The 17830-nt window shown below is 42.7% G+C and overlaps 1 protein-coding gene and 1 long non-coding RNA gene across 6 annotated transcripts in view; one reads left to right on the top strand and one right to left on the bottom strand.

Annotated features, from left to right (window-relative positions):
• Positions 1-17830, top strand: part of LOC103180814 — a 64848-nt gene that overhangs the window by 45352 nt on the left and 1666 nt on the right. The gene's annotated exons all lie outside the window — the stretch shown is intronic.
• The window catches only part of epas1b (endothelial PAS domain protein 1b), an 81072-nt gene continuing 65225 nt past the window's right edge, over positions 1984-17830 (bottom strand). For 4 of the 5 annotated variants that reach the window (XM_042332683.1, XM_007896864.2, XM_007896866.2 and 1 more), the window contains 8 exons: positions 14122-14269; positions 12242-12465; positions 10388-10608; positions 8782-8892; positions 7818-8266; positions 5840-5981; positions 3938-4070; positions 1984-2334 (listed from right to left, as the gene is read on the bottom strand). In XM_042332683.1, coding sequence (XP_042188617.1) covers positions 2183-2334; positions 3938-4070; positions 5840-5981; positions 7818-8266; positions 8782-8892; positions 10388-10608; positions 12242-12465; positions 14122-14269 — 1580 coding nt within the window. In that variant the 3' untranslated portion in view covers positions 1984-2182. The remainder of the gene's footprint in view (positions 2335-3937; positions 4071-5839; positions 5982-7817; positions 8267-8781; positions 8893-10387; positions 10609-12241; positions 12466-14121; positions 14270-17830) is intronic. The other variant, XM_007896867.2, reaches the window with a different exon arrangement.

Here is a 17830-nt window from a genome sequence, read left to right as displayed (position 1 = left end):
TCGCAGCTGTACTGTGAGGCTCTTAAACAATACAATGTTTATTGTAGTTATCTTGCGTTTGAAATAGCGGCTTTCGTGCTGGGAGGTCATCTCAAAGCATTTCACATGATTAACCCTCCTATTCTATCCCTCCAGTCTACCAGCTCTTACCATCTTCTCCTTCCAGGTTCAAGTGGTTTCTTAAATAAGTCCAGTGTCGTTCTTTAATACAGACTTCTCTATTTTGTTATACACAGCAGCATTAAAATGAATGACCAACATACATAGTAAAAGCAACAAGTAGATTTTTGACATGAAAGTTTGTATGCTTTAATAAGGTGTCAAAAAAGCATTACCTCATTAGTTTAAGATTTCCCATACAGAATAAGATAATTAGGAGGTAAGCTGCACAGCTATTAAATATTCATAATAAAAGCTATGGCTGTTAATATTAGAACTGAAACACTGGCATAATATTTTAGCAGATTTCTTGCATTGCCTTTTTAATGCTGAAAACAGCACCATTAAAACCAATAGAAGCCAAAAGTTTGCCTTTAAGTGCTTTCACATTTTTTTTGTTGCTTCATGAGCATTTTCTCTGTGAAAAAAAATCATGAAACCTGTCGGGTTCTTGTTCAAAACAAGGTATGGTGGAAAAAAAAAGAGCGAAACATCTGGCGCTTGAAGACTTACCACCAACTTAAAGGCAAGCTTTATCGACATTGAATATCTGTATTTAGGTCAAACCTTCACTGTCAGTTACGAGGGTAGTAACAGAACGCCTTGGGGTGTCCTCCTGATGTAAAAGGCGCTATGCAAATGTAATTTTGTTGTTGTTGTCCTCGTTGAGTGTACAGGAGGGAAGTATCTGGATAAAACCCTCACTTGCACAGCCTGGAGTAGAACCGGCATTGGGGAAAAATTGCAAGACTGGAACGTTTTTCAGTGGAAGTGAGGAACTCAAACTCTCCTTTTGCAGTTTTATTGGATTTTTTTTTAAAGTACTAGTGACTATAACATGATTCGGAATTCTTACAAAAAACATACATCAAGAACATAAAGGTTTGACCTTAATTTAGCAAGGACCCAGACAAGTTACTGACCGGAATAGCAGAACTTGATTATATACCTGACCAAAGAACAATACAACAGCTAAATATATATTTTATATATTTTTTTTAAAAAATGTTTATTTCACTATATTATAGACACTTAATGTGCATCACATAAGCAAAAAAATCCAGGCTTGTAATAAAGCATTGTTAGTACTCGCCTATCGGCCGCTTTTCCTGCTTTCAAGTTATTCTTGTTTACCAGTGATCAGAATACCAATCAAATGCAAAACCAACACAATAATGAAACACTCTTAACCTTGCAAATATGACTACTAATAGCCATCCTTTCTGCTTCTGCTCCTCGGATATTACAAAGTACCAGGACTAGAACAACACTCCTCCCTTACCTCCTCCCCCCCACCCCCCCCCCCCCCATTAAATCTTTAAAAGCTTAATATTTAGTAAATGAGTCATCAAAAAGACTAAGCTTATTGAAGCTACAGTGTGCAACTTAAAATGTCCACGTACAATAATAAATCTGTCTAAAATAACTTTTAGCAGTTAGTATTTTAACTGACTGACCATCTGTAGGAAAACAAAACGGCGGGAAACATTTTAACTCTCGTTTCTTTAAAAAAAAGAAATTAAGTGCATTTGTTTAAACTCGAGAAAGATATCTGCTTTTTAATTTCAAAGAGGGAGTGAGCAGGGGGTGGGGGGGGGGGGGGGGGGTTAACGAGGAAGGAAGGAAAAATGTGAAGCTACCAGTAAGAAAAGAGAACTTTTCTGAAAAATAAAGGAACTTTATTGAAAAATAGAGAGATTAGTTTAAACAGACACAAAGCTGTTTTGACAGCAGGAATAATAGAACACAGGTTAATAATGCGAGGGGAGAGGTAGGGAGTGGGGGGGGGGGGGTGGGTGCAAAGAGGAGAGAGAAAGAGAGAGAGAAAACGAGAGAGAGGGGTGGGAGGGGGGGGGTGGGAGCCAGTTTGCAAAGACGTGGACAAGGTGAGCGAGTAAGAATCTTTTAAACAGCGTCAACACAATGTCAACAAAAGACTACTTTTTCTGAAAAATATATTTAGAAACTGAAACGGTTGTGACAATCCAGGCCAGCAGTTTTTTTTTGGGGGGGCAGAGCGGGTCTAGGTGGCTTGATCCAGAGCTCTGAGCAGTTCACGACCTTGCAAAAGTGTTGAGTTTCCCACCACCGGGGCGTTGACTTCACAGTCATATCTCGTGAGCTCCGGCAACGAGTAGGACACGAAGGATGAGCCCAGGAGTCGACTTGCCATCCCTGCAGAGGCGATTGTTTTTTTTTTAACACCACTGAATACAGCGAGCGACAACAGAATGACATTTATAGGGCGCCTTTCACGTCGGGAGCGACGACCCAAAGCGCTGGACAGTCAGGTGTTGGGGCCCGAGCATGGGGGAGTGGGGGGAGTGGGTTGTAGGGGCGAGGCAAGGCAGAGAGGTGGGAGGGAGACCGATGGCACGGTCGAAGAGAAGGGTCTTGAGACCGGCCTTGAAGGAGGCGAGGGAGGAAGCGAGGCGAAGGGACCGTGGGATGGAGTGGATGGCTTTGAGCAAATCGAGGCATCTATGGCCTTGCCCCCTCCTACCTCTCTAACCATGGATGCTGCCTGACCTGCTGAGTGTTCCCGGCCACTTCTGTTTTTGTTTCAGATTTCCAGCATCTGCAGTATTTTGCGTTTTTTTTAATATTTATATAGTCCGTAAAATGAATTGACTGTATATTTTGTGGGCGAAACGCGGCAGACGATTGCGCACAGCGGTGTCCCCACAAAGAGTCGTGGATCGAAGTGACCAAATTATACAGATTCAAAAGAGAAACTTGGGAGATGTTAACCTTGTCCGTTTGACCGCAGTTACTCAGATAGTCGCGTGTGTAGACTCGCATAAGACCCAGTGGAAGTTGTGAAATGGTGGATTGAGCTGCCTTAACGAACGCACTTGGACGTCGTTCAGAATTATGAGAACTACAATCGTTTATAGCTCCGACCGCTCTTCTATCTTCCCCTTTCTATCCCACCTCTTTAGACGATGTTGCAATGGTTTCACTTGAAACTGGCCACACCCTTCCGATCTGCAGAGCACTGGTTACTGAGGCATTGGATTAACTCGATATCTTGCCGGTATCCCAATACATTGCAGGCCTCATGTGTTGAGACTGATGTGTGACTGAGTTGCGACAGGATTGGGGGGAGGGAGTGGTGGAGTGGTCCACACTTGAGGACATGTCCATGTATTTAGTTATTGACTCGCATGTTAATTTAACTGCCGTTTTTTTTTTAATCAATACTTTACAAGTCACAATTTTCACAACGGTGTCGGCAAAGTCACCACTGGGGGATATGTTGCTGCCCTGTCTGGTTCCACAGTTCCCCGAACGAGTTGTCATCTCAAAATTCAACCACTTGACTCGGATTACACTCGTGTCCTCTGCATTAAGTGTGGATCATAGTGATCATAGCACATTTAGAGGAAGTTATTTTACAAAGTAGTTTTCTTTCTGTTTGGTTTAGAAGTTCAGCAGCAACTTTGGAAACACTCTAACCTTTCACTTTTGGTCGTAAAATAATAATAATAATAATCCTTGCATTTGATATAATGTTCTTCACATCTTATAGACATCTCAAAGCGCTTCACAGAATAGACTGTAAAGTGAATTGACTGTATATTTGTGGGCGAAATGCAGCAGCCAATTGCGCACATCGGCGTCAAAATGATTTGATTCTGCGTTGTTCGATGAAATTGCATTTTAATGGTCCTAAGCTCTATGTGGAACCTGTTATTGCTATCGGTGTGAAGTGACATGGGAGGACGGGGGTGAGAGGGGATAAAAAACGAATGGCGATGTTTATCTATTCCCTTACCTGTAAGAGAACCTGTGCTCAAGGATTTCTTCTCCATTAGTGTGGAGCTTGTTTCACATTTGATGGCTTTCATCCTCTTCCACAAGAACTGTGCAGGAGTGTTACTTCTCTGCGGATACTCAAATGGGCACTCCTTAAAGAGAAATAGTCTTTCAGAAACAAACCCTCGCGAAATAAAAAAAACAACTCATCATTAGCGTTTTGACACCGGGAAAACCCTCCAAGCTACAGCTGTGAGAATGTCTTAGATATCATTCTTTTTCTCAAGTGTGACTGCAATGTGACAAGCGATTGTCTCGGATTTCCTTGGAGGTTGTCTTGATAAATATAAATTTTAAGAGCGCAAAACAAAACAGGAATCTGAGCTCAAATAGCCGTAAGTGCAACGCTGAGTTGCCGTGTTCCAGTGAGTCATCTTGCAGTAAGTCCCATCACAGACTACTTGGGCCAACTGGCCTGTTTCCATGGCTATCGCTCTATGAGTAAGATGTTCTTCAGCTTGGGTGTGAACAAGACATGTGTGTGGAATGAATTTGTGTTTGCTGATTTACCTGAACGTTTTTAGTTATTACTGTTGACAATTGTCACATTGCGTGAAGGACCATTATTCTATTTTCTATTTCACAGTTAGTGCACACGTCGGGCTCGCTACTTGATGTGCAAACTAACTAAGACGAGCAAATAACCCACAAGAACATCTTAGGTGTGAAATTTCATCCGAGCCGTAGACTGTTAGAGCATTTTGTTTTAAAAATAAAAGGAGCACAAAATTGGAGAAGTTTCTTAAATTCGGAGGCGGGTTAGTCGCAGCTCTTAGAAAGAGTTGGTAAGAATCTTATCGCAGCGTTCAATAAGAACAGCACGATTTCTAAACAAGAACTTTCCAAACAAGACTGAATCGAACAATTTTCCACCATTCTATGCCATGTTAAACTTCAAGACAAAATGCTTTTCTAGCCAAAGACCAGGTAGAATTTGTGGCTAACAAGTTCTGTGCTGCTAACGTCAGAGGGTTGTTGGGGGGAGGGTGCGGAGGTGGTAGGGGAATTCTGTCGAAGGAATGAACTCCGGTTTAAAAGTTAAGTCGTGGAGATGGAAAGATTTATTTTCAGAGTTTTTCCAATTTGATTGCTTTGGGGGGGGGGGGGGGGGTCAGCGAGCACCTTGATGAAAGTGCCCTCAGCAGCGGTGGATGGAAAGGGCTCAGGAATTTCAGGTAAAACGGGGGTGCTGAGAGCGGGATCCGAGCAATGATTAGCTGTCGCTCCTCAGTGAAGGTGGGCTCTGGGCCACGGTGGTCTGGACCGAGCTGTCAGTCACTTCGATTATTGGGTTCTGCGGTGTTCAGGCCTGCCCCACGCCCCCGCCCCACCCGCCCCACCATTGGCAGGAGAACCTTCTGCCCCCAACCTCTGGAATTCCATCCCCCAGTCACTCCGTCTCGCCCCCTCCTTAGCCTCCTTCAAGTCCTGCCTCAAGACCCTCCTCTTCGACCATGCCATCAGCCAACCCCCCTTCCCCTCCCCTCCCTTTCCCCCCAATTTCCCAATTTCCCCTATAGCCAGTCTGCCCTCGTTCCCCGGGGTATAAGATTAATGGATCGCAGGTCACGACGCAATAGGTTTGTGCTCGTTTGTGAAATGAACAGCTTTCATGGGCTGAATGGCCTTTTTCTCATTCCGTGCATTCTTATGTCTGACCAGTGGGCGTTTCACCACAGAAGAGTTTGCAAAACACTTGTTTTATCTTTAGACTCATCGTTCCGAACGGTTTTTAATCAACCACCACAACAACTCGCTTGCACAGCCCCTTCACACGGGGTACATCGTCTCACGAGTGCTGACGGTTAATCATTTGCAGTCCGATAATATTTTCAGCAAAGCAGTTTGAAAATAGACTCACCGCTGAGAGGGATAATGTCTGCTCTCCAAATTCCAGCTGTCGTTTACGTTTCAAGTTGTTTGTGAAGGCAGTCAGCGCAGGGCTGATGTCTTTCCCATGTTGTCCAAAGTTCTCCAGGGACTTGACACATTGCAGAGGCATCCTGTGAATTTTTGTTTTGTTTTTAGAAAGTGTTTTGTTTTTCATCTCTCTCTCCCTTTCCTCTTGTCAATCTCTCTACTTCAACAGCCCAGCGTACAACCAGCTTCAAGGCCTCTCTAATACGACTACTTACTACTACTACTAATAATAATCCTTGCATTTGATATAGCGCCTTATCACATCTTCGAGCCATCTCAAAGCAATTCACGGAATATGCTGTAAAGCGAATTGACTGTATATTTTGAGGGGAAACGTGGCAACCAATTGCGCACAGCAGGTTCCACAAACAGTCATGGCTTGAGTGACCAAATTATTATTATTATTATTTTTTGAAGGGATTATTACCCCCGATAAAGGAATCCGCCAATCAACTAACAACCGTGTTCCTACTTACTGCAAGGTAAACAAGTGTGGAGTAAGGCAACTTGCCCAATGTTTCGCCCCCTACCAGGAATCGAACCCAGGTCTTCTCGCTTGCGAGGCGAGTTCTCTAACCGCTAAGCTACAGGACTCCATCTCTACCACTGCCAGTGGAAGGTGGGCCTTTAATAGAAGTGTGAAGAGAATTAATTAATCTTTCCTTCCACTTTCCGCATTCATGTAGGGAATCTCCTGACACTTCCCAACCGAGGCAAATGCAGACCACAGGCCCCAAATTCCACATGGTCTTAGCCTATAAGACTATTTTGCCCTTAAATAATGAACATAACACAAAATAATACAATAATATAACTGGCTTCCTTGTAAAGACTAAGCCTTCTTCACGATTCTGCACAGTCTTATATTTTAAAACCATATTGACTTGTATCTGGATGCAATTTCGAGCTCAGCGAGGACTTTCTGTGCCATTACCCAAATTAGCGCTCATGTGTTCATATAATTCTCAGCAAAAATAATTAAGGGCTTCTTCATGAGACCTGCAATGCACTTACACAAATGGAACAATTTCAGCTAACTGCAGAATTAAATAATTTACAATTAATTCTCTGTGTTCATTTACAGCAACTATTTAATTTTGTTAAAATCTATTCTATGAATCCATGAATCTACACTAATTGCTTTACACCTGCATTTGATGGTTTGATTGCATTTTGCATTTACTCAACATTAATAAATTACCCCATGCTTTGATTCCAAGCTACAATAGCACTTGAAATTAAGCAAGGCTCAAAGTTTGCGACGTTACTTCAACTGCACTGTTAATCTACTTTATGCTAAAACTCATAAACCCGTACATTTCTTTTAAATTCAAGAATGTACAATAGAGAGAGTTGGAGGGTTGCTAGTGGGGGGGTGGGGTGGGGGTGGGGGGGGTGTGTGTGGTGGGAGAATAGTTGTCTTATTGTATTTGCAAGACAAGATTTTTCGAATAGTATGTATGTGTTATTTCTAGTTGGTTTACTGCATTCAAACCAGACTCTTTCTGCTGAGTCATTAGATAAGACCGAATTTGTGCTGATATCTTCCTTTAAATGAGGTTGCGCCAGTCTCGAGGCAGTCAGCTTTAAGTAACTGGATTTACCTCTTGCAGTTAATATCGATGATATCTGCATCAGCTACAGTGCAGTCTTAACATGTCAAAAAGTTGATCCGTTTCATGCAACACATTACTTTGAAGGGCTGTGACTTGTTCAGTGTTTGGCCCGGTTGGTGAATACCAGTTTGTCTGTTTTTAAAATCGTATCTTCTGTTTTCTCGGGCGAGAAAAGTCTATTTTTCCTAAGCTCCCCCCCCCAACCACCACCACCCCATCCCCGGAACCCCTGTGATATAAACTGTGGGGTCTTGCCCCGAACAAGCATTATACTACGATGCCTTTAAATTGTTTTCTCATTACCTTTGTTTGTACAATGACTGCAAGTGAGCTGGATGTCCCGATGGGGTTCCAAAAAACGTTCCTCCGTTCTGCTCCATCATTCTCCACTTAGGTATACAGTTAAAGTGCGGGTCAGGTGGCCACTGGATGCTTGGTCTTCCGCCCATTGAGGACACCGGAGTGTTGACCGACCCATGGTATTGGGGCAGCGGAGGGATGTGGGTGAAGTTGCTCTTCTTCAATGTGGTGCAGTACTTGCTGGGCTGTGCGGAAATCAGGCTCGAAGGCAGCACAGAATTGGGAGCGAGTGGCTGGAACAGGCTGTTGATGTTGGTGCAGCACTTCTGAGTTTCAGATGTATTCTCGGAGGTGGGTGGCTCCTCGCAGCAGATGGGGCTCAGCTGGAAATCTTCCCCGTCCATCGGAATGTAGGGAGCCAGAGTTTCAAGATCCAGGTCACTCAACTCCACCTAGGACAACAAATTAAGAGCCGCACAGGAAAGATTAGGTCCGTCCTATTACACGTGAGCAATAGATTCACCCCTTCTGCGTTGTACAGGTTGGTCTACCTAACAACACATCCAATCAAAATGAATTTAACCTAAAGAAACAGCATGTGTGACCCGGGGGGAAAAAAAGGGAGCAAAAAACAACCGTATTCGATGTATACCAAAGATTTCTCAATCAAGATGAAGTGTCATTTTTCCTGCAAACGTTTTGTGACAACTTATGTTCTCATAATGCGTAGCCCAAGCTTTCTTGTGTTTCTAAAGAAATCCATACACTAGGTTTGAGATGAACGATGAAACCCTACCTCCACCGAGTGAAAGCCATCTCAAAACGTAAAACGGCACTGAGTTTATTGTACGTTAAATCGAGAATTATGCCCTATTGCTATCTTTTAAGGAATCTACAAGGACAAGGAATCTCTCCCAACTGAATGGCGTTGGCTTTAACGTTTGCTTCGAAACGTTATTGAACTGACCTGTTGGCTGCATTGGTTCTTTGCTTGAGTGTCCATTGAGAAAAGCTTTTCAGTCAGCTCAATCTTGAGATCATTGTCCATGGAACTGTAATAGTCACCAGGACTACTCGGCTACAATGGGAAAGTAAAGGAAGCATTTTTACAAGGGATTCTGCTGAGGAACAATCAGATTCATCCTTTTGCTATAGCATTTCACTGATCAGTACTGACTATTGCTTATGTTTGTCTCCCGAAACTGACCAATGTCAGGTCGAATCCCAGGCAGTAGACAAAAGTACTGTTGTGATTGAGAACCCAGTTTCAACAACCACACGAGAAGTTGCACAGATTGCAAAGGTTTAACTCTAAGAGGTCCCATCCACCTGTTCAGATGAACAGTAAAGAACTCGTGACACTAATCGCTAGAGTTTTTCCTCGTCAATAATCCTCCAGTTAAATTGCTGTTCACCCCCTGGATGTTTATGGGTTGTAGCTGTGCACAGAATTGGCTGTTTTTGTTTGCCTATAAACAGCTAATTGTTACACATTACGGAAAAATTCTGCGGAGTTTTAAGATATGTTTTGACGTAAGTTGCCATATCAAATGCAACTATTCTAACTATCGGCTTCAACTGTTGCAGAGAACACAATGAGAATCCAGATCGAGGCTAAATTAATTGCACCAACGCTAGAGAATCGGTGATTATGTGTGATTTTGGTCTCAGATATGCATAATACTAGACTTTGATTTATGATCCTAGGTGAAAAAACTATTTGATCCTCGAGTACAAATTCACTATAGAGAGGAGGCGAAGTTATCCTAATTATGCTATTGATGGAGAGTGGAAGATGGATTTTTCTTGTTTTCATTTTTTAAAAAAAATTGGGTCATTCAGTTTCTTGCTGGTGCTGACACAGATTAGATATCTTCACGTCAACTCGCTGTGCGAAAGCCTTTGACGGTGACATGACAAGGTACCACATCAAAAGCAAGGTTTCTTTTAAGCGCATGAGTTTATACAATTGTTTTTGGAGTCCGGAAGGAATTTGGTTTTGGCTTTGCTTTCCGAAGGGTGACCGGGTGACCTTTTACTCAACGCCCGCAAAAGTGTCTGCGAAACATTTGCAGTGTTTATCAGAAAGCCATCGTTGGAGAAATGCATCACATTTCTGGTCGGGCAACTTGTGTTGTATGAAAACAAATGTATCTTCAATTAGCTGAGCCTTCAGCAACTATGCCCCCATTCTCTGGATCTCACTCCCCAGATCCCTTCACATAACTCCTTCTATTCCTGCATTCGAAACCTTTTTCTTTTTTTAAAAAAAAAACACCTTTGGTCAAAACCCTTTAATTTCTCGTTCCTGCTCAGTGCTTCCTTTTGTTTTTGAGAAGCGCTCAAAGTTCATCCCACATGAAAGACTTTTATTAAAATGCATATTATGTCAGGAATTTAAGCCCTCTGGAACGTTACCCTGCGTGAAAGGTGGTGCTATGTAAATGGTGGTGGTGGTGGTTGTTGTAATTTCTTTTGCAACTGCGTACAGCTTGCATTGTGTGCAATACCACAGGTGAGCTTTGCCCTCCAGATCCCAAATAGGTAGCTTTCTGTTCACACTGGTCACTTACTGAAGAGCAATTGCTGTTACTGCACGTGCTGGGGGTGGCGTTGCCAGATGTGACTCGAGGCACCACAAAGGAGTGCAGATCCAGTGGTGGCTGCTTGGTGAGCTCAGCTGGACCATTTACTTTCTGCCCCTTGGGTTTTGTGATTTCCACCGGCCACTGCTTGTTTGGTGGAGGCATAGCTCCCTTGTTGTAAAGCGAGGTTTTCTCAAGCTGCTGGTTTCCTGGCAAATACAACAAAGAACAGTAATATTCATCAGCATTCCCGCTGTTTTCATTTTGTCGCATCGACCCTGTTATGTACGGTTAGTCAGAAAAACACGAGAAAGCTTGACTGTACGTGAGCAATTCTATTTATCACATTTGTGTTTCCCACTTAGCACTATAATGCATAGCCTATCAATATTTCTAATCCCCAATTGTTCTCTGGTACTTTGACTATCCACTTCCTGAAGGCATTTGGCTCTGCAACAAGGGAGAATGGACGCAAGTTCAGAAGGAGTAAATTTAATACACCACACAGTGAAAATGTTGAATGTATGGAATGCAGGTTGTGTCAGGATTCGAATTCGGCAGCTTATATTGCAAGGAACTTCACTTTGTGAGGAATACAGTAAATGGAATGATTTGAAAAAAAACTTCTGATCCTGGAGTCCCTATATTCCTCTTTTCCTTCTATTGAGTTACTGTTCCAAAGTCACCAGTTACCCTCCAGTATTCTCCCCAAATGGTTATTTATGCGTGGGCCTTTACAGTGAGTTTTGGTGGACTATTCAATCACCAGCGATCAATACAACTGATCTTATGCCTACCCTATGTTGATTCAGACGTACTTTCCAGCAAGAGACCTGAGGAACGGGAACGCCAGGTGATAAATTGCCTGCCTAACCTTGGGTTGTTGAAGCATCTCAATTCCCGACATATCGGCTAACTCGAATCAAACTTGCTTGAACCTGCTTCTTTCTGTTTTGCGTGGACGTGTGCTTGGACTTCCGCCCTTTGGGACGTCCTCCCGACATGGAAGCTGCTATAAAAATTTAATTGGGTATTGTTTTGGATTGTGCTTCCCAAACAGTTCCTTTGCCCATTAATCTACTTGGATACGTGTATGAATTGAATCATAGAATACTTCCTGCTCCTGGGGAAAGGATCCTTCACTCTTTGAACCGTTCCTGTTGAGTATCACTGCCAACCTCCTGCGGATTTGTTTTTATTTTCATTTGCGGTTACACCTCTTACAATTAAAGGCTTTCTCAAAAAGAGGTCAATCGGGAGATATCGCACTTGACCATGAAACCCAGGATGTTTGTACACTCTTCCTACTCTTTGTACTTCTATTGATTTCTTCCCCCAACTACCCTAAAGGGCAACACTACTGCGCCTCTTTGTGAGATTGGCAGGAACTTGGCATAACTCCAAGATCGCAAGATTAGTTTGGATGATGGCTCTTTGCCCCATCTGATCTCATCCCTACAGAATACCCACCCCAGGCATCCTCCCATCACAGTACTGAACTGCTTTCTGAATGAGTCCAGTGTCTTAGCCTCAGCAACCAGTTCTAGTCATTAATTATCCTCTCCTCTGGGTAAAGAAAATGGGAGTGAGAAGGTTTTGTACTAGTGATAAAGAGCCATACCAAGACAATGTACAGAGTTTAACCAAGACCACCACAATGCCACCCCGCATCCCCCCACCCGCCCCCCTATACACACACGCAAAGAGATTGTTGTTAAAACAATAGGAGGAAAAAAGGTACAAAAAAATGTTTATTTAAGTGAAGGTGCCTCAGAAAGTTGAAATAAATAGCAATGGCTCAGTTTTGAATCCTAACAATTTACAGCAGAGGCCAGTGCATACCATTGATGCCAAAGTCGAGAGAAATGATGGCATCGCCAGCAGTGGGTGCAAGTTGCGCCAATTCTTCCGGTTCTTCCTTCAGCTTGCTGAACAGGAGCTCGCTGTCATCTGGCACTGAAGCACCATTGATGTACCTGCCATTCACGTTCCTCAGAGGCAGGCAAGGCTTGAACAGAGACTCTGTCTGATCCATGGAGAACATCACATTTTTCTCTTCTACATCACTGCAGGAGTCAAGAACAAATGGCTTGGAAACTTCTCATTGCGCTGCCCTCTCATTGCAGAAGGAGCTAAGTTCTATATAAACCTTGATAATAACAATCCTTGTATTATGGTAATACACTGTAAAGTGAATTAGCTGTATATTTTGTCGGCAAAACACGGCAGCCAATAAAGTCCACAAACAGTTATGGATTCGAAGGGACCAATTAATTTTTTTTGAAGGCGAAATTATTACCCCCGGAAAAGCGATCCGCCAATCGACTAACGAACGGGTTCCTCCTTACTGCTGGGTGAACAGAGGCGTACGGAGTAAGGAAACTTGCCCCAACTGGGAATTGAAACCAAGTCTCTTGCTTGCGAGGCGAGTGCTCTAATCACTGAGCCACAGGACTCCGCAGTTACACCTGATGATTATTCACAGATGTGCAAAGATAAATTTGGGGCGTGAGCGGATTCTCCTGCTGCCTTTGGTCACAGCTCAACCATTAAAAACATTTTTATTTGCACGGATAATTGGTTTGGAACTTGCACAAGGTTCAGCAGATTCAAATTGAGCAAGAATATTATTACAATAAGTTATAAGTTCAAATAAGCACAGCATTTAATAACCATGAACCCTCTTATTAGACTGCAAGTGAGACAACTCTGCCTGCTATTAGTTTACAATAAACATTAAAGTCTAAAATGTGATTTATAAATCCAATTCATTGTGTTAATTAAACCCACTTCCAGTTTGTGTGTTTTAGACCCCACGAGTTCAGATTTGAATGAAATGTTTAACTCTGCTTTTTAATCAGTTACCAGGGTTGGCAGCATTCACATGTGTTCTCTATGTCCCTTTTGAATATGACGTTCAGACACAGAAGGGTTAAATGATACATACTGCAAAGCAGATTTGACTTGGCAAAGTAAAGGTTGTTGGTCCTTAGTTGGGAATGACCAGATGAGTTTCCAAGAATATTCAACCAGCAGGTTGTTTAACTCATTAAAATGACCTGAACATTTTCTTTAATAGATGGGTGTGAGAGACATTTCTAGTCAATAAATGGAAGCCTCATAACAGTATTACCATATTATCTTGGGACATCTATGGGCCTTTTTGCATTTGAAATCCATCTAACAGAATGATTAGCATTTACTTCACAAAGCCGCTTTTCGTCCATAATTATCACTCCCATTTTTAACACCTATCAACGTCTGATGTTTGCCTTTCTTTTGCGCAGTTACTTTTAAATACTGATTTACAGTATATTTAAACTACACAAATTGGTTGACGATTTGGCTTCCAGCTCCTGTTTGCCTTCGAATTGTGCCTGTTCTCTGTGCTTCAGTGAATTTGTCCAGTTGCCCATTCTACTTACTTAGTACTTTTGAGTGATTTGTACAAAAAAAGAGGAAAGGAAGGACCTTCAACTCATCCTCAAACCATGTCCTTTTTTCTTGTTTGCTGGCAGTGTGGGTCAAAGATCACGCCACACGAGATCAAACGCAATTTTTTTTTTGATGGAATGCTTCACTCCTTGCTGTTTCTACGCACAAATTCTAGGACGAGAGTGTGCTGGACTCAAGGGTATTAAAATAGGTTAATTTTAGTCCCGACATTTCCCTTGATTAATTTCCTGGCGCTGTACATTACCGCCATTACAATGCAAACCTACCTCAGTACGTAGTTGACACAGACAATGCACTGTGGCTGTGAATTACGGCTGTTGTAGATGACAGTCCCTTGGGTCTCCACCCACACATATCCACCGTGTTTTGCAAGCATCCGGTACTGCCCAGTAACAGCCTGACCTTTCGTGCACACTTTTAAAAAAAAAAAAAAAAATTCTGATAAATTACTTTTTAATTTTCAATCAAAAAAAACGTACAGATTAGGGTATGTAAACCTCATACGCTTTCATTGTATAACTCTTTGGGGACACCAATAGCGTTTCTGTCCCAAGCCAAAATGCAAAAGTATTTCCTTTCCTCAGCAATGATATTAATAGAAACACTGACGGTACCTATCCATTGTTTTAGAATGGCGATAAACATTTTTTTTCCCCCGCAAGCGTGTTGCTTTGCAAGGAGATATTTTTGTTTTAAAAAAACAAAACTTCAATTCCCACAGTATGCATGTCGCCAACATATACATCGCATAGGTTACATCCTTCGTGCATTTAAATCATTACCGCAAATCTACTAAACTACACATATTGCTCTGAAGCCGAAACCCATTTGATTCAATATTCTTTTGTGTAAGTAGCCTTTGTTCATCTGCCGGACATTATCTGGTATTTAAAAAAAAGGGAGTAATTGCATTGGCCACAATCAGTGCCATCTCAATGCGTGCCATGTTCAAGTTACATGTGTTCCAGAAGCCTTGTTGCAGCCCTTATCTTGTTTAAACAGCGCACAATATTACCACGAGGCACACCTGCCCATCTGATAGATCAGCGATTACGCAGGCACGTGGGAATGGACGATTCCTTGCCTACAGAGCCCTCTGCCAGATCACCACAGATGCACAGAACTGGTGACGGGTGCCAAAGTGCCAGCTGTTGTTATGGTTGGGTGACGTCCACCGAGAATGGAGAGACGCATCAGGGAACTGAACTGGGTTTTGGTTTTCGTCACTGAAGCTTCAAAAAGGTCGAGTGGAAGAATAGAGATTCTGACTTGGCAAGGCCTTGCAGAGGATGGAACAGGTGGAAGGAACTGAAGATGATAAGAAATAATCCTTGCATTTGACACCACACATCAGGTCAGCGAGGTATCTCAAAGCGCTTCACAGGATATACTGTAAAGTGGTAGGTATTTTTGAGAGGGAAACACGACAGCTAATTGCGCACAGACAGCCATGGAGCGAGTGATTGTTTATTTTATTTGGAGGATTTGTTGGCCAGGACACCAGGGAAACCTCCCGTTCTCTTTTCGAATAGTGCCGTGGGATCTTTAGCGTCCACCTCAGAGGGCAGACGGGACCTTGGTTTAACATCTCGTATTACGATCATTGGGATGTAGTTAGCAAGAATGGCTCATTGATCCAACGCCTGAAAGCTTAAGACAATTAATGCAACCATTATAAATTTAATTCATATTTTTTAGTTTTCTTTTTCATCTCCGTTTTCCTGACCTGCAGCATTCCTTTTATATCCTTTCCCCTTCCCAGGCTCTGCACCTTATTAACAACCGGTTTGATAAACATGGTCTCATAAGACTAAGAAGATAGCTTGAGCAGTTTCCACCCAGTTTCCATCTAGTCCCTTGTGGGCAGTTTGAATCTCCTGCTTTTCCTTCCCTGTTTTTTGTCAATGATATTATTAATAATGACCACCACTAAAGGGTGGTTTGGGTAGACAGATCATTTCTTGATATGGGTTCAGAGCGTCAATTCCTTATGTGAATCCAATTTGAGTTGTACATTTATTGAACACTATTTGTTTCACAGTGCTGAGGTTTTGAGTCTCACCCACTTGTTTCTGAACCCCAATTGGGAACCTCCGTAAGGTGGCTGTTAGATTAGATGATATTAAACCAAATCTTGGACTACCAAATCTTGAGTAATGAGCAGGTTGATCAGTTATTCACATCAATCGCGCCAGCCTAAAAAGCCCTGGTTAGATTTAAGTTAGTTTCCAATCAATAAATCCTTATCGTCCATTCAGTTGATATGTACCTTCGATATCAGGAAGACACCTCAAAGCACTTTGCAGGACTTATCGTGAATTTCAGTGACTGTATATTTTATTGGTAAACCTCTCATCTAAATAATAATAATAATCCTTGCATTTGATATAGCGCTTTTCACGTCGGGAGGACGTCCCAAAGCGCTTCACAGAATAGACTGTAAAGTGAATTGACTGTATATTTGTGGGTGAACGCGGCAGCCAATTGCGCACAGCAATGTCCCACAAACAGTCGTAGATTAAAAAATGACCAATTTATTATTGTTTTTGGTTTTGGAGGGATTATTATTAGGCTCTGTGTGGAGTAAGGAAACTTGCCCAAGGTTTCGCCCTCTGCCTGGAATTGAACTCAGGTCTCTCACTTGCAAAGCGAGTGCTCTAACCACTGAGCTACAGGACTCCACAAAAGTAGGGTACCTCTAGCAACGCTGTACACCGGGTACAAACTTGAAAGGCAGAAGGCAAAGTCGAACCTAGACTTTGATCAGACCGTTTTCCCTAATTCAAGTCTGGGCGGTTTCTGGGGAAAAAAAATGGTCTTAAAATGAAGAACTTGTGGTTTGGGCTTCGTTGGTGCTGTTTTACAAAAATGAGCAACTGCAATTCATGTTAAAAGAACGAAAGTTAAAAGAAAGTGACCTGGGGCGATTTTTAAAAAAAAAAAATATCTCATCAAAAAATCTATATATCACATCAGCGCGTAGATAAAGAATCCTGAAATTGAGGCTTTGCTAGTCTTTATTTGTTTATTTTGACAGGGGTATAAACTTATAATACCACAATTCTCCTGCTTATTCTGTTTATTGTCGAAAATGATCAGACATTTGACGCCTTTAGGATGGAAGAACTTTTGTTTAAAGTTATCCACAGAGCTGAAACATGGGTTCCATAGAATCCAACTGAGCAATGATTAAAACAATCACTTTTTAAACAGCAGCTCTTTGCTTTAATGGGCACCCTTGAAGCACCAGCAAATAGTTTTTTTTTGGGTGGTGGGGGGGGGGGAAAATATATATTTATTTATTTATAAATATAACATTGAACACAACAGAAATCCGAAACAAATACAACAGCTGTTACAATTTTTTTCCCTTTTCTCCCGGTACAAAAAACAAAAAACACTTTCCCGGGGTTTTGTGCATCGTGTCTCTGCGGACGCGATCCATCTTGAAACCCCTGATCAGTTGGAAGGCCTCTCTGGTGACTGCATTGGCCTCGTTCCTGGTCAAAGGCCAGATCTGGGCCAAGTACAGTAACACTGAGAGGGCCCTCGCGCTTTATCACCAGATGCTTCCCGGTGATGGACAGTGAGCACTGGCACCACATCACCAGTTTCTTCCTCCCTGTGCCTAGACGCTGCTCCCAGCTTTTCTCGGCAGGCCGGCGGCAAATGCCTAGCAGCAGGCTCCAGACCGATTAACTGGTCTGCACAAAGGACGGCGACATCGCCCATCCATGGGGAGGCCTTGGCTTGAGTGCCATGGCTACCCGCCCGGAACGATGCTACCTCTGATGCCCTCTCCCTCCTGATGGCCTGTGCAAAGGGTTCGATGCAGCAGACAAACAGGGTGAGGGATTGGGGACAGCAACTGGTTTACTCCCGACCTGATGCGGATCGGCTCGGTCTCGAACCCTTGACCGTGACTGCGCCACAGATGCCCGTGTAGAGCAGTCGGATCCCCTTGCGTATTCCCTT

The sequence above is a fragment of the Callorhinchus milii genome, unplaced genomic scaffold (genome assembly GCF_018977255.1).
Source record: "Callorhinchus milii isolate IMCB2004 unplaced genomic scaffold, IMCB_Cmil_1.0 Scaffold3, whole genome shotgun sequence".
Classification (NCBI taxonomy): domain Eukaryota; kingdom Metazoa; phylum Chordata; class Chondrichthyes; order Chimaeriformes; family Callorhinchidae; genus Callorhinchus; species Callorhinchus milii.
Note: the sequence above shows the minus strand (reverse complement) of the source record. Positions and strands in the feature narration are given on the sequence as shown.